At 56.4% G+C, this 15,989-nt stretch overlaps 1 protein-coding gene across 2 annotated transcripts in view; it reads right to left on the reverse strand.

The window, feature by feature from the left end:
* The window catches only part of dnaaf6 (dynein axonemal assembly factor 6), a 158,356-nt gene that overhangs the window by 84,076 nt on the left and 58,291 nt on the right, over positions 1–15,989 (reverse strand). For both annotated transcript variants that reach the window (XM_070882174.1, XM_070882175.1), the window contains exon 2: positions 4,137–4,255. In XM_070882174.1, coding sequence (XP_070738275.1) covers positions 4,137–4,223 — 87 coding nt within the window. In that variant the 5' untranslated portion in view covers positions 4,224–4,255. The remainder of the gene's footprint in view (positions 1–4,136; positions 4,256–15,989) is intronic.

The raw sequence follows: 15,989 nt of genomic DNA on the forward strand, positions 1-15,989 counted from the left end.
TCCCCTGAAGGTGCTACATTGCTCCAGCTGAGTTCAACTAGCCAAGACCAATCTGGGAGCTCAACCTCCAGCCACTGGTACCATCAGGTCAAGCTCCTTGCCATTTGTAGAGACTCCACTCTGCACTCTCCCAGAGCACAGTAAGCAAAACAAATTCCTGTCTGCTTGCCAAAAGTGGCTATGGAGCATGATGGGATTTTGCACTCAAGGCTTTAGGCAGTACTAAAGCTTTGGGGCTTTATACTGCAGCTACAGTCCCACCTTCTAGGCCAGCCTACAAGGGCTGCACAAGTTCCAAAAGGAAGCCAAGATAATATTGGGAGATAAGAAGTTAAGTCAGGGGGAACCTTGGAAGAAAATAAGATTATAAGAAATAGAAGCAGGAGGAGACCACACAGCCCCTCGAGCCTGCTCCACCATTCAATGAGATCACGGCTGATCATTGCCCTCAACTCCACTTTCCCGCCCTATCGCCATTTTCATAGAAATTTACAGCACGGAAGGAGGCCATTTCGGCCCATCGCATCCATGCCAGCCAATATACCACTTTCCAGCTCTGGGTCCATAGCCCTGTCGGTAACAGCACTTCAGGAGCTCATCCAAGTACTGTTTAAATGTGGTGAGAGTTTCTGCCTCTACCACCCTTTCAGGCAGTGAGTTCCAGACCCCCACCACCCTCTGGGTGAAGACATTTCCCCTCAAGTCCCCTCTAAACCTCCTCTCAATTGCTTTAAATCTATGCCCCCTGGTTGTTGATCCCTCTGCTAAGGGAAATATGTCCGTCCTATCCACTCTATCCAGGCCCCTCATAATTTTATACACCTCAATCAGGTCTCGCCTTAGCCTCCTCTGTTCCAAAGAAAACAAACCCAGCCTATCCAATCTTACCTCATAGCTTAAATTCTCCAGTCCAGGTAACAAATAATAGAGCTGTGGGATAGGTTACCTGGGAAAGACACCATTGTGTCTCCAGGTTAGAAGGTTGTGGGTTCAAGCCCCACTCTTGGACTTGAGCACAGTATTGACTGACACTCCAATACAGTCAAGTGCTCCTTCCAGCGGGCCCTGACTGCCTCGATGTCTTTAATGAGTGCCTCCCCATTCTTGGCCAGCAGTGGGGTGGGGCCTTGGGTGCTTGAACCATAAGTGGACTTAACTGCAGTGAAGAATCCTCACATATCATGGCTGTCAGCTGCTGGCTCTCCTGTGCTTTCTCCACCCACCATCTATTCTTTAGGTCGCGGGTTTTTTGTTGGACCTTGGCCTTCAGCTGCCTGTAGAGCTGCTTTGCTGCTCCAGAATTGGGTTGCAGCTTTAAGTTCAGAAATGCCTTGCACTTGTGACTTATTAGCTCCTGGATCTCCTGGTCGTTCTCGTCAAACCTGTCTTGGTGTTTCCTGGTTGAGTGACCGAGCGTCTCTTCGCAGGCGCTGTTATGGTGGCTTGAGGGCAGACCAGGCGCTGTGGGCACTCTGTGTCAACGAAGGTTGCAAGGTTGGTACTGAGGCGCTGGCTCTGGTACTGAGGGCTTTCTTAGCTGGGTCTTTGAGTGCCCTGGCGTTGATTTTTCTGCGGCATTGTTTCTGTTGCCATCGCTGCTTTGGGGCTATGGTGATGTCGATGATGGAGCGGATTAGGTGGTGGTCCGTCCAGCAGTCAGCTCTTGTCATGGCGTGGATGATGCGCACGTCCTTACGGTCCCTCGCTCGGACGATAATGTAGTCGAGCAGATGCCAGTGCTTGGAGCGAGGGCGTTGCCACAATGCCTTGTACTTGTCCCTCTGGCGGAACAAGGTGCTGGTGATGACAAGGTTGTGTTCTCGGCATTTTGTCAAAGCAGGGTACAGCTGGAATTGGTTTTCCCTACCGCCTCTCTGCCGATCACGCCTCCCCAGAGGCCTGTAACCTTACCGACTCTGGCGTTGAAGTCGCCGAGGAGGATCAGTTTGTAGTCCGTAAGGACTCGGGACAGGGATTATTCGAGGCTGGAGTAGAATTCCTCTTGGGTTGAGTATTGGGGTGTATGTGCTGATAACTGTAGCACACTGGTTCCAGGCTAGGGAACCTTAGCCGAGATTCTGCCTTCGATGTGAGTGTCCTCGACCCCATCCCGCAGCATGCCATCCGCCACCATCTCAGCAAAATCCCAGCCCAGCATGAGATAAAAAAGGCCATCCGTCAGCTCAAGAACATCAAGGCATCAGGAGCAGATGGAATCCCCACTGAGGCACTAAAGTATGGCAGAGAGGCACTATTTGTGCGAATGCATAACCTCATCTCTATTATCTGGAAGGAGGAGAGCATGCCGGGAGATCTCAGAGGCGCCGTAATCGTGACCATCTTCAAAAAAGGGGACAGGTCCGACTGCGGCAACTACAGAGGAACCTCCTTGCTGTTTGCCACTGGGAAAGTCATCGCTAGAATCCTCCTCAACCGTATTCTCCCCGTGGCTGAAGAGCTCCTCCCAGACTAAATGTTGATTACGCTCACTGCGGGGTACATGATCTTCACTGCGCGACAATTGCAAGAGAAATGCATGGAACAGCACCAAGCCTTGCACCTGGCCTTCTTTGACCTCACAAAGGCCTTTGACACTGTCAACTGTGAGGGACTATGGAGCAGGCTCCTCCGTTTCGGCTGCCCCCAGAAATTTGTCACCATCATCTGCCTGCTCCATGATGACATGCAAGCCGTGACCAACGGATCTACCACAGACCCAATCTACATTCGGACCTGGGTCAAGAAGGGCTGAGTCATCGTGCCAATACTCTTCTCAATCTCACTGTCAACAAGCTCCCCGCTGGAGTGGAACTAAACCATAGAACCAATGGGAACCTGTTCAACCTTCGTCGCCTCCAGGCTAGATCCAAGGTCGTCCCATTCTCTGTCGTTGAACTACAGTTCGTGGAGGATGCTTGCGTCTGCGCACATTCGGAAGCTGAACTCCAAGCCATCATCAACACTTTCACCGAGGCATACAAAAGCACGGGCCTTATACTAAACTGTCATGTATCTCACACTACTGCACATAACTGTATCTTACTATGCTATACATGACTGTAACTAGAGATGACCTGTAACCACAAGCTTACCTTACCACCAAGGGTGCACTTGCAAGAGACACTGGATACCTGTCCCAGACAGATATACAAGGACAGGTCTCAGACAAGTGTGGGATTCGAGAGCTGTGTAATAAAGGTGCAGGTCCTGAGTGACCTTGACTTCAGCATGTGTCTTGTGTGAGTCTGTACTGCAGGGACAGGACTTTACATAAACATCCGTAAGACAAAGGTCCTCCACCAACCTGACCCCGCCACACAGCACTCTAAGTGAACGAAGAGCATCCGGGAGGGTGCTGAGCACCTCGAGTCTCGTCGCCGAGAGCATGCAGAAACCAAGCACAGGCAATGGAAGGAGCGTGCGGCAAACCAGATCCCCCACCCACCCTTTCCTTCAACCACCGTCTGCCCCACCTGTGACAGAGACTGTAATTCCCGCATTCGACTGTACAGTCATTTTAGAGTGGAAGCAAGTCTTCCTCAATTCCAAGGGACTACCTATGATGATGATGAATACAGTCAGAGATCTGTCTTTCAGATGAGGTTAAGCTGAGATGCTCACTGCCTGGAATTCATTGCACATGATGAGGTGTTATTTAAAGGTAAGTCTCGCAGTGTGTTTTTCTGGAGTGGGAGGAGATGGAGTGTTTCTGGAGTGAGAGGAGATGGAGTGTTTCTGGAGTGGGAGGAGATGGAGTGTTATGGCGAAAAAGGAGGTGAGCTAAATCTAATGAAATAAGACAGGCTGAGTGATTCTCTCCTGTCTGCATAGGTTCTCATGATTTTAAGAAACTAAATAAGTTATGTAATTGGAAGTTTCGATTTACAGAAAAAAATAATGGGAGACAAATTGGTATTTTACACTTTCAAACAATTTATAGTCAGTTACAAGTTTTAGTGGGAGGTTATATAAATTGTGAGCTGTTGAATCTCAGCCTGTAATTTCATTGTAATATCTGTCAAACACTTGAGAAATATCACTGGTCCTTTGCAAGGTGGAATCAAAGGTTCAAAGTTTAAATAAAATCCACTATGTCCTGTGCAGCAACCTGAGGTCCTGGTAATGTTGAGAATTACCTGCTCTTCCAGCTCATCCTCCTCTTGTGCAGGCGTCAGCAGCTGTGACAAAGCTTGCAGTTGGCTGAAGGAGAAGGTGGACGCCATTCTGTTACCTCGTCAGTCCTGTGCAAATGTCCCTGTTTGGAGCAGAAAGGATCTTCATCGAAATGTATAGCACAGGAAATGTATAGTGGGAAAGTGGGTTGTGTAGAGGACACATAGAGGCTGCAAAGAGATTTAGATAGGTTAAGCGAATGGGCTAAGGTTTGGCAGATGGAATACAATGTCAGAAAATGTGAGGTCATCCACCTTGGAAAAAAACAGTAAAAGGGAATATTATTTGAATGGGGAGAAATTACAACATGCTGAGATGCAGAGGGACCTGGGGGTCCTTGTGCACGAATCCCAAAAAGTTCGTTTGCAGAGTGATGGAGTACAAAAGCAGGGAGGTCCTGCTGCAACTGTACAGGGTATTGGCGAGGCCGCACCTGGAGTACTGCGTGCAGTTTTTGTCACCTTACTTATGGAAGGATGTACTAGCTTTGGAGGGGGTACAGAAACGATTCACTAGGCTGATTCTGGAGATGAAGGGGTTACCTTATGATGATAGATTGAGTAGACTGGGTCTTTACTCGTTGGAGTTCAGAAGGATGAGGGGTGATTTTATAGAAACATTTAAAATAATGAAAGGGATAGACAAGATAGAGGCAGAGAGGTTGTTTCCACTGGTCGGGGAGACTAGAACTAGGGGGCACAGCCTCAAAATACGGGGGAGACAATTTAAAACCGAATTGAGAAGGAATTTCTTCTCCCAGAGGGTTGTGAATCTGTGGAATTCTCTGCCCAAGGAAGGCTAGCTCATTGAATGTATTCAAATCACAGATAGATAGATTTTTAACCAATAAGGGAATTAAGGGTTGCGGGGAGCGGGCGGGTAAGTGGAGCTGAGTCCACGGCCAGATCAGCCATGATCTTTTTGAATGGCGGAGCAGGCTCGATGGGCTAGATGGCCTACTCCTGTTCCTAATTCATATGTTCTTATGTTCTTATAGGAGGCGGCTATTCAGCCCATCGTACCCGTGCCGGCTCTTTGAAAGAAGAGTTGTGCTTAGTCCCACATCCCCGCTTTTTGTCGTAACCCTGTAAGTTCCTCATCCTCAACAACCTGTCCAAATCCCTTTTTAAATTCCTGATGGAATCAGCTCCCTGCACCTTGTCAGGTTGAGCGTTCCAGATCCCCACAGCTCTGAATTTCTCCGCCTCTCCCCTCTCGATCGTGTTGCAATGGTTTTGAATCTCTGAGCTCGAGTTAGTGACCCACTCGCCAGGGCAATAATTCTTCACTATTTACCCTATCCAAACCTCCCATCATCCTGAAAACCTCGATTAAGTCCCCTCTTAGCCTTCTCCTCATAACTGAACTCCCTCACCCCTGGTTACATCCTAGCAAACCTCCTCTGTCCCCTTCCTAATGTTGCGACATCTTTCCTGCAGTGTGGTGCATGGAATTTTCCAGCTGAAGCCTAACCAGTGATTTATAAAGTTGGAGCATGATCGCTTTGCTTTTATATTCTATTCTGATATTTATAAAACCAAGTAACCCCAATGCTTTTTTAACCACCTTGTCAACTTGCCTTGCCAACTTTAAGAACTCTCTGCTCATGTAGACTTTCCAAAATCTTGCTATTTATAATATGCTGTCTCTCCATATTTCTCCCAAGTGCATCACTTCAATCCTCTGCACATTGAACTCCATCTGCCATGCTTCTGTCCATTTCACCATCCTGTCTCTGTCACCCTGAATCCTATAACTATCCTCATCATGGTCTGCTACTCTGCCAAGTTCCATACCCTCTGCAAACTATATAATGCTGCTCCCTACACCTGAGTCTAGGTCGTTTATAAACTGCAGAGTAATGGACCCAAAACTGAGCCTTGGGGAGCACCACTCTGCCGCTCCCCCTCCCAGTCTGAAACACATCCATCCACCATCCTTTGCTCCCTGTCACTGAGACAATTTCATCTCCATAGCATGACCTTCCCCTGAATTCCACGGGCTTCCATCTTCTTAAAAAGCCAATGAAGTGTGGCACTTCATCAAATGCCTTCCGAAAGCCAATATACACAAGCTTCACTGTTACCGCATCTAAATAATCAATCAACTGAGTAATACAATTTACCTTTAAAAACCCATTCTGGCTCAGTCTTTCTCAGTGTCCCCCCCGCCCGGTCTCTCAAGCTCATACTCACTCTCTCTCACACAATCTCCCTCCCCGTCCCCCTCCGTCTCTCCCTCTGGCTCTCGCACACTCTCCCTCCGGCTCTCGCACACACTGGCTGGAATTTCCCGAGGTCCGTGCGGGTGCGATCTGAAGTGAGGCGGGTCAGGTGGGAAATTTCAAAAAAGTCAGGAACCCGCCCCACCCTCGGGCGTGTTTGCTGATGCGGCACTGACCCGACTGGCAGAGGCGACCCACCAATTATAATCATTATAAGCTTGTTTTCAGACAGTTGAGAGCCCCTACATCTCAAATTTCCTGGACACGGGGTTCACACACAGATCAGGAACCACGTCTGTCAAACTGAGGTGGGAGTTGAGTGGCCATTGCTCCAGCTGATTACTTGACGGCATGAAATGTACTATAAAAGCTCCGATCTCACAACTGGTCACTTTCCTCAGGCAGAAACTGTTGCAAAATACATTGCCAGCACAGATTTAACTTTCTTCAGGCTGCTACCGTAAGAATGGATGTCTCAGTTACCTTTAACTGACCTGAGGACCCAGCCTCTCTCTCTCTCTTTTCCCCCCACCCGCCGCCACAGTCTCTCGCTCTCTCTCCGCCCCCACTAATCTCTCTCTCTTTCTCTCTACCCCTGCCAATCTCTCTCTCTCTCTCTCTCTTCCCCCCCACCTCCCCAGTCTCTCTCTCTCTCTCTCTCTTCCACCCCCCGCCTCCGAGTCTCCCTCTCTCTCTCTCTCCTACCCCAGTCTCTCTCTCTCTCTCTCTCTCCTACCCCAGTCTCTCTCTCTCTCCTCCCCAGTCTCTCTCTCTCTCTCTCTCCTCCCCAGTCTCTCTCCCTCTACCCCCACCATCTCTCTCTCTCTTCCCCCCTCACCCCTCTAGTCTCTCTCTCTCTCTCTCTCTCTTCCCCCAGTCTCTCTCTCTCTCTCACTCTTCCCCCCCCACCCCTCCAGTCTCTCTCTCTCTCTCTCTTCCCCCCCACACCTCCAGTCTCTCTCTCTCTCTCTTCCCCCAGTCTCTCTCTCTCTTCACCCCCAGTTTCTCTCTCTGTCCCTCTCTTCCCCCCCACCCCAGTCTCTCTCTCTCTCCCAGTCTCTCTCTCTCTCCCCAACACCTCCAGCCACTCTCTCTCTCCTTCCCCCCCCCCCAAGTTTCTCTCTCTCTCTCCCCCCCCCAGTCTCTCTCTCTCTCTTCACCCGTCTCTCTCTCTCTTTCCCCCCCAGTCTCTCTCCCCCACATCCAGTCTCTCTATCTCTCTCTCCTCCTCTCCCCCCAGCCTCTCTCCGCTCCCCAGTCTCTCTCCCCCCTCCCTACTCAGTCACTCCCCCCCTCTGTCTCTCTCCTCCCTCAGTCTCTCTCCCCCTCTCCCGCCTCAGTCTCTCTCCTCCTCTCCCCCCCCGCCCCCCCCCCCCCCCCGAGTCTCTCTCTCTCTCCCGCCTCAGTCTCTCTCTCTCTCCCCCCTCAGTCTCTCTCTCTCTCTCTCTCTCTCCCCCCTCAGTCTCTCTCCCTCTCTCTCCCCCTCAGTCTCTCTCTCCCTCTCCCCCCCAGTCTTTCTCTCCCTCTCCCCCTTCCGTCTCTCTCTCCCCCTCTCTCCCTTCCATCTCGCTCCCCCTTCCGTCTCTCTCCCCCCACCCCCAGTCTCTCTCTCTCTCTCTCTCCCCCCCCAGTCTCCCCCTCTCTCTCCCCCCCCCCCCCAAGTCTCCCCCGCAGTCTCTCTGTCTCACCCCCAAGTCTCTTTCGCTCTCCCCTCAGTCTCTCTCTCTTTCCCCCCCCCCCAGTCTCTCTCTCTCTCCCTCTCTTCACCCCCCCCGCAATCTCTCTCTCACTCTCTCCCCCACCGCCCCCCGCCCAGTCACTCTCTCCTTCTCTCTACCCCCCCAGTCTCTCTCTCTCCCCCCCATCCCAGACGGTCTCGCTCTCCCTCTTCGGTCAATCTCTCTCGCTCTCCCCCCTCGATCAATCTCTCTCTCTCTCTCTCTCTCTCTCTCCCCCCCCCTCAGTCTCTCTCTCTCTCCACCCTCAGTCTCTCTCTCTCTCTCCACCCTCAGTCTCTCTCCTCTCTCTCTCTCTCCCCCCTCAGTCTCTCTCTCTCTCCCCCCTCAGTCTCTCTCTCCCCCCTCAGTCTCTCTCTCCCCCCTCAGTCTCTCTCTCTCTCTCTCCCCCCCCTCAATCTCTCTCTCTCCTCCCCGCCCCAATCTCTCACTCTCTGCCCCAGTCTCTCTATCTCTCTCTTTCTCTCTCTCCCAGTCTCTCCCCACTCAGTATCTCTCTCTCTCCCCCTCACTCTCTCTCTCTCTCTCTCTCTCTCCGACCGACACCCCCCCCCCACCCCAGTCTCTCTTTCTTTCTCTCCCCCTCAGTCTCTCTCCCACTCTTCCCCCCAGTCTCTCTCTCCCCGGCCCCCCCCACCTGATCCCCCCCCAGTCTCTCTCACTCTCCCCCTTCCCCCAGTCTCTTTCTCTCTCTCCCACCCCCCCAGTCTCAGTCTGTCTCTCTCTCTCTCTCTCGCCCCCCCCAGTCTCTCTCTCTCTCTCTCTCTCCCCCAGTCTCTCTCTCTCTCGCTTTCTCTCCCAACTCCGTCTCTCTCTCTCTCCCCCGCCCCCCCCAGTCTCTCTCACTCTCTCTGTCTGTTTCCCCCAGTCTCTCTCTCTCCCCCCCAGTCTCTCTCTCTCTCTCCCTCACTCGCCCCCTCTCCCCACTTAATCTCGCTCTCTCTCCCCCCTCAATCTCGCTCTCTCTCTCCCCCCTCAATCTCGCTCTCTCTCTCCCCCCTCAATCTCGCTCTCTCTCTCCCCCCCACCCTCAGTCTTGCTCTCTCTCTGCCCCCTCAGTCTCGCTCTCTCTCCCCCCCTCATCATCGCTCTCTCTCCCACCCCCTCAACCTCGCTCTCTCTCCCCCCACTCAGTTTCGCTCTCTCTCCCCCCTCAGTTTCGCTCTCTCTCGCCCCCCTCAGTCTCGCTCTCTCTCGCCCCCCTCAGTCTCGTTCTCTCTCGCCCCCCCTCAGTCTCGCTCTCTCTCGCCCCCCTCAGTCTCGCTCCCTCTCGCCCCCCCTCAGTCTCGCTCTCTCTCGCCCCCCTCAGTCTCGCTCTCTCTCGCCCCCCTCAGTCTCGTTCTCTCTCGCCCCCCTCAGTCTCGCTCTCTCTCGCCCCCCTCAGTCTCGCTCCCTCTCGCCCCCCTCAGTCTCGCTCTCTCTCGCCCCCCTCAGTCTCGCTCTCTCTCGCCCCCCTCAGTCTCGCTCCTTCTCGCCCCCCTCAGTCTCGCTCTCTCTCGCCCCCCTCAGTCTCGCTCTCTCTCATTCCCCCCCTCAGTCTCACTCTCTCTCGCTCCCCCTCAGTCTCTCTCTCTCTCACCTCCAAGTCTCGCTCTCTCTCTCTCGCCCCGCCCCCCCTCAGTCTCTCTCTCTCGCCCCTCAGTCTCTCTCTCGCTCCCCCCTCAGTCTCTCTCTCGCTCCCCCCTCAGTCTCTCTCTCGCTCCCCCCTCAGTCTCTCTCTCGCTCCCCCCTCAGTCTCTCTCTCGCTCCCCCCTCAGTCTCTCTCTCGCTCCCCCCTCAGTCTCTCTCTCGCTCCCCCCTCAGTCTCTCTCTCGCTCCCCCCTCAGTCTCTCTCTCGCTCCCCCCTCAGTCTCTCTCTCGCTCCCCCTCAGTCTCTCTCTCGCTCCCCCCTCAGTCTCTCTCTCGCTCCCCCCTCAGTCTCTCTCTCGCTCCCCCCTCAGTCTCTCTCTCGCTCCCCCCTCAGTCTCTCTCTCGCTCCCCCCTCAGTCTCTCTCTCGCTCCCCCCTCAGTCTCTCTCTCGCTCCCCCCTCAGTCTCTCTCTCGCTCCCCCCTCAGTCTCTCTCTCGCTCCCCCCTCAGTCTCTCTCTCGCTCCCCCCTCAGTCTCTCTCTCGCTCCCCCCTCAGTCTCTCTCTCGCTCCCCCCTCAGTCTCTCTCTCGCTCCCCCCTCAGTCTCTCTCTCGCTCCCCCCTCAGTCTCTCTCTCGCTCCCCCCTCAGTCTCTCTCTCGCTCCCCCCTCAGTCTCTCTCTCGCTCCCCCCTCAGTCTCTCTCTCGCTCCCCCCTCAGTCTCTCTCTCGCTCCCCCCTCAGTCTCTCTCTCGCTCCCCCCTCAGTCTCTCTCTCGCTCCCCCCTCAGTCTCTCTCTCGCTCCCCCCTCAGTCTCTCTCTCGCTCCCCCCTCAGTCTCTCTCTCGCTCCCCCCTCAGTCTCTCTCTCGCTCCCCCCTCAGTCTCTCTCTCGCTCCCCCCTCAGTCTCTCTCTCGCTCCCCCCTCAGTCTCTCTCTCGCTCCCCCCTCAGTCTCTCTCTCGCTCCCCCCTCAGTCTCTCTCTCGCTCCCCCCTCAGTCTCTCTCTCGCTCCCCCCTCAGTCTCTCTCTCGCTCCCCCCTCAGTCTCTCTCTCGCTCCCCCCTCAGTCTCTCTCTCGCTCCCCCCTCAGTCTCTCTCTCGCTCCCCCCTCAGTCTCTCTCTCGCTCCCCCCTCAGTCTCTCTCTCGCTCCCCCCTCAGTCTCTCTCTCGCTCCCCCCTCAGTCTCTCTCTCGCTCCCCCCTCAGTCTCTCTCTCGCTCCCCCCTCAGTCTCTCTCTCGCTCCCCCCTCAGTCTCTCTCTCGCTCCCCCCTCAGTCTCTCTCTCGCTCCCCCCTCAGTCTCTCTCTCGCTCCCCCCTCAGTCTCTCTCTCGCGCCCCCCTCAGTCTCTCTCTCGCTCCCCCCTCAGTCTCTCTCTCGCTCCCCCCTCAGTCTCTCTCTCGCTCCCCCCTCAGTCTCTCTCTCGCTCCCCCCTCAGTCTCTCTCTCGCTCCCCCCTCAGTCTCTCTCTCGCTCCCCCCTCAGTCTCTCTCTCGCTCCCCCCTCAGTCTCTCTCTCGCTCCCCCCTCAGTCTCTCTCTCGCTCCCCCCTCAGTCTCTCTCTCGCTCCCCCCTCAGTCTCTCTCTCGCTCCCCCCTCAGTCTCTCTCTCTCCACCCCCCCCAATCTCTCACTCTCTGCCCCAGTCTCTCTCTCTCAGTCTCTCCCCACTCAGTATCTCTCTCTCTCTCCCCCCCCAGTCTCTCTCTCTCTCTCTCTCTCTCTCTCCCACCGACACCACCCCCCACCCGAGTCTCTCTCGCGCTTTCGCTCTCTCTCCCTACACCACCTCCACCCCAGTCTCTCTTTCTTTCTCTCCCCCTCAGTCTCTCTCCCCCTCTTCCCCCGAGTCTCTCTCTCCCCGGCCCCCCCCACCTGTCCCCCCCAGTCTCTCTCACTCTCTCCCTTCCCCCAGTCTCTCTCTCTCTCTCCCACCCCCCCAGTCTCTCTCTCTCTCTCTCTCTCTCTCTCTCTCCCCCAGTCTCTCTCTCTCTCTCTCTCTCTCTCTCTCTCCCCCAGTCTCTCTCTCTCTCGGTTTCTCTCCCAACCCCAGTCTCTCTCTCTCTCTCTCTCCTCCAAGTCTCTCTCTCTCTCTCTCTACCCGCCCCCCTCAGTCTCTCTCTCTCCGCCCTCAGTCTCTCTCTCTCTCTCCCCCCTCAGTCTCTCTCTCTCTCCCCCCTCAGTCTCTCTCTCTCTCTCCCCCCTCAGTCTCTCTCTCTCTCTCTCTCTCTCTCCCCCCTCAGTCTCTCTCTCTCTCTCTCTCTCTCCCCCCTCAGTCTCTCTCTCTCTCTCTCTCTCTCTCCCCCCTCAGTCTCTCTCTCTCTCTCTCTCTCCCCTCAGTCTCTCTCTCTCTCTCTCTCCCCCCTCAGTCCCTCTCTCTCTCTCTCCCCCCTCAGTCTCTCTCTCTCTCTCCCCCCTCAGTCTCTCTCTCTCTCTCTCCCCCCTCAGTCTCTCTCTCTCTCTCCCCCCTCAGTCTCTCTCTCTCTCTCCCCCCTCAGTCTCTCTCTCTCTCTCCCCCCTCAGTCTCTCTCTCTCTCTCCCCCCTCAGTCTCTCTCTCTCTCCCCCCCTCAGTCTCTCTCTCTCTCTCCCCCCTCAGTCTCTCTCTCTCTCCCCCCTCAGTCTCTCTCTCTCCCCCCCCTCAGTCTCTCTCTCTCTGCCCCAGTCTCTCTCTCTCTCTTTCTCTCTCTCCCAGTCTCTCCCCACTCAGTATCTCTCTCCCTCCCCCGCAGTCTCTCTCTCTCCCACCGACACCCCCCCCCCCACCCGGGTCTCTCTCGTGCTCTCTCCCCCCACCCCCCCTCTCTCTCTCTCTCTCTCTACACCACCTCCACCCCAGTCTCCATTTCTTTCTCTCCCCCCAGTCTCTCTCTCCCCGGCCCCCCCCCACCTGTACCCCCCCAGTCTCTCCCCCTTCTCCCTGTCTCTCTCTCTCTCTCTCTCGCTCTCCCTCCCACCCCCCCAGTCTCAGTCTCTCTCTCTCTCTCTCTCTCTCTCTCTCTCTCCCAGTCTCTCTCTCTCTCTTGCTTTCTCTCCCACCCCCCAGTCTCTCTCTCTCTCTCTCCTCCAAGTTTCACTCTCTCTCTCTTTCTCCCCGCCCCCCCCCTCAGTCTCTCTCTCTCCCTCCCTCAGTCTCTCTCTCTCCCCCCTCAGTCTCTCTCTCTCTCTCTCTCTCTTCTCCCAGACTCTCTCACTCTCCATCTTTTCCCAGTCTCTCGCACTCTCCATCTTTTCCCAGTCTCTCACTCTCTCTCTCTTTCTCTCTCCTCCCCGTCTCTCTCTCTCTCTCTCTCCACCCTCCGTCTCTCTCTCTCTTTTCTCACTCACTCTCCCCCCCCCAGTCTCTCTCTCTCTCTCTCTCTCTCTCTCACTCACCCTCCCCCCCCACGTCAGTCTCTCTCCCCCACCCCCCCCGCCCGCAGTCTCTCTCTCTCCACCGCCCCAGTCTCGCTCTCTCTCTCTTTTTCTCCTCCCCGTCTCGCTCTCTCTCTTCTCCCAGTCTCTCTCTCTCCCTCCCACCCCCAGTCTCCCTCTCTCTCTCTCCTCCAAGTCTCGCTCTCTCTCTCTCCCCGTCCACCCTCAGTCTCTCTCTCGCTCCCCCCTCAGTCTCTCTCTCGCTCCCCCCTCAGTCTCTCTCTCGCTCCCCCCTCAGTCTCTCTCTCGCTCCCCCCTCAGTCTCTCTCTCGCTCCCCCCTCAGTCTCTCTCTCGCTCCCCCCTCAGTCTCTCTCTCGCTCCCCCCTCAGTCTCTCTCTCGCTCCCCCCTCAGTCTCTCTCTCGCTCCCCCTCAGTCTCTCTCTCGCTCCCCCCTCAGTCTCTCTCTCGCTCCCCCCTCAGTCTCTCTCTCGCTCCCCCCTCAGTCTCTCTCTCGCTCCCCCCTCAGTCTCTCTCTCGCTCCCCCCTCAGTCTCTCTCTCGCTCCCCCCTCAGTCTCTCTCTCGCTCCCCCCTCAGTCTCTCTCTCGCTCCCCCCTCAGTCTCTCTCTCGCTCCCCCCTCAGTCTCTCTCTCGCTCCCCCCTCAGTCTCTCTCTCGCTCCCCCCTCAGTCTCTCTCTCGCTCCCCCCTCAGTCTCTCTCTCGCTCCCCCCTCAGTCTCTCTCTCGCTCCCCCCTCAGTCTCTCTCTCGCTCCCCCCTCAGTCTCTCTCTCGCTCCCCCCTCAGTCTCTCTCTCGCTCCCCCCTCAGTCTCTCTCTCGCTCCCCCCTCAGTCTCTCTCTCGCTCCCCCCTCAGTCTCTCTCTCGCTCCCCCCTCAGTCTCTCTCTCGCTCCCCCCTCAGTCTCTCTCTCGCTCCCCCCTCAGTCTCTCTCTCGCTCCCCCCTCAGTCTCTCTCTCGCTCCCCCCTCAGTCTCTCTCTCGCTCCCCCCTCAGTCTCTCTCTCGCTCCCCCCTCAGTCTCTCTCTCGCTCCCCCCTCAGTCTCTCTCTCGCTCCCCCCTCAGTCTCTCTCTCGCTCCCCCCTCAGTCTCTCTCTCGCTCCCCCCTCAGTCTCTCTCTCGCTCCCCCCTCAGTCTCTCTCTCGCTCCCCCCTCAGTCTCTCTCTCGCTCCCCCCTCAGTCTCTCTCTCGCTCCCCCCTCAGTCTCTCTCTCGCTCCCCCCTCAGTCTCTCTCTCGCTCCCCCCTCAGTCTCTCTCTCGCTCCCCCCTCAGTCTCTCTCTCGCTCCCCCCTCAGTCTCTCTCTCGCTCCCCCCTCAGTCTCTCTCTCGCTCCCCCCTCAGTCTCTCTCTCGCTCCCCCCTCAGTCTCTCTCTCGCTCCCCCCTCAGTCTCTCTCTCGCTCCCCCCTCAGTCTCTCTCTCGCTCCCCCCTCAGTCTCTCTCTCGCTCCCCCCTCAGTCTCTCTCTCGCTCCCCCCTCAGTCTCTCTCTCGCTCCCCCCTCAGTCTCTCTCTCGCTCCCCCCTCAGTCTCTCTCTCGCTCCCCCCTCAGTCTCTCTCTCTCCACCCCCCCCAATCTCTCACTCTCTGCCCCAGTCTCTCTCTCTCAGTCTCTCCCCACTCAGTATCTCTCTCTCTCTCCCCCCCCAGTCTCTCTCTCTCTCTCTCTCCCACCGACACCACCCCCCCACCCGAGTCTCTCTCGCGCTTTCGCTCTCTCTCCCTACACCACCTCCACCCCAGTCTCTCTTTCTTTCTCTCCCCCTCAGTCTCTCTCCCCCTCTTCCCCCGAGTCTCTCTCTCCCCGGCCCCCCCACCTGTCCCCCCCAGTCTCTCTCACTCTCTCCCTTCCCCCAGTCTCTCTCTCTCTCTCCCACCCCCCCAGTCTCTCTCTCTCTCTCTCTCTCTCTCTCTCTCTCTCCCCCAGTCTCTCTCTCTCTCTCTCTCTCTCCCCCAGTCTCTCTCTCTCTCGGTTTCTCTCCCAACCCCAGTCTCTCTCTCTCTCTCTCTCCTCCAAGTCTCTCTCTCTCTCTCTCTACCCGCCCCCCCTCAGTCTCTCTCTCTCCGCCCTCAGTCTCTCTCTCTCTCCCCCCTCAGTCTCTCTCTCTCTCCCCCCTCAGTCTCTCTCTCTCTCTCTCTCTCTCTCTCTCTCCCCCCTCAGTCTCTCTCTCTCTCTCTCTCTCTCTCCCCCCTCAGTCTCTCTCTCTCTCTCTCTCTCCCCCCTCAGTCTCTCTCTCTCTCTCTCCCCCCTCAGTCTCTCTCTCTCTCTCTCTCTCCCCCCTCAGTCTCTCTCTCTCTCTCTCCCCCCTCAGTCCCTCTCTCTCTCTCTCCCCCCTCAGTCTCTCTCTCTCTCTCCCCCCTCAGTCTCTCTCTCTCTCTCTCCCCCCTCAGTCTCTCTCTCTCTCTCCCCCCTCAGTCTCTCTCTCTCTCTCCCCCCTCAGTCTCTCTCTCTCTCTCCCCCCTCAGTCTCTCTCTCTCTCTCCCCCCTCAGTCTCTCTCTCTCTCTCCCCCCTCAGTCTCTCTCTCTCCCCCCCTCAGTCTCTCTCTCTCCCCCCCCTCAGTCTCTCTCTCTCTCCCCCCCAATCTCTCACTCTCTGCCCCAGTCTCTCTCTCTCTCTTTCTCTCTCTCCCAGTCTCTCCCCACTCAGTATCTCTCTCCCTCCCCCGCAGTCTCTCTCTCTCCCACCGACACCCCCCCCCCACCCGGGTCTCTCTCGTGCTCTCTCCCCCCACCCCCCCCTCTCTCTCTCTCTCTCTCTACACCACCTCCACCCCAGTCTCCATTTCTTTCTCTCCCCCCAGTCTCTCTCTCCCCGGCCCCCCCCCACCTGTACCCCCCCAGTCTCTCCCCCTTCTCCCTGTCTCTCTCTCTCTCTCTCTCGCTCTCCCTCCCACCCCCCCAGTCTCAGTCTCTCTCTCTCTCTCTCTCTCTCTCTC

Source organism: Pristiophorus japonicus, chromosome 6 (genome assembly GCF_044704955.1).
Source record: "Pristiophorus japonicus isolate sPriJap1 chromosome 6, sPriJap1.hap1, whole genome shotgun sequence".
Classification (NCBI taxonomy): domain Eukaryota; kingdom Metazoa; phylum Chordata; class Chondrichthyes; family Pristiophoridae; genus Pristiophorus; species Pristiophorus japonicus.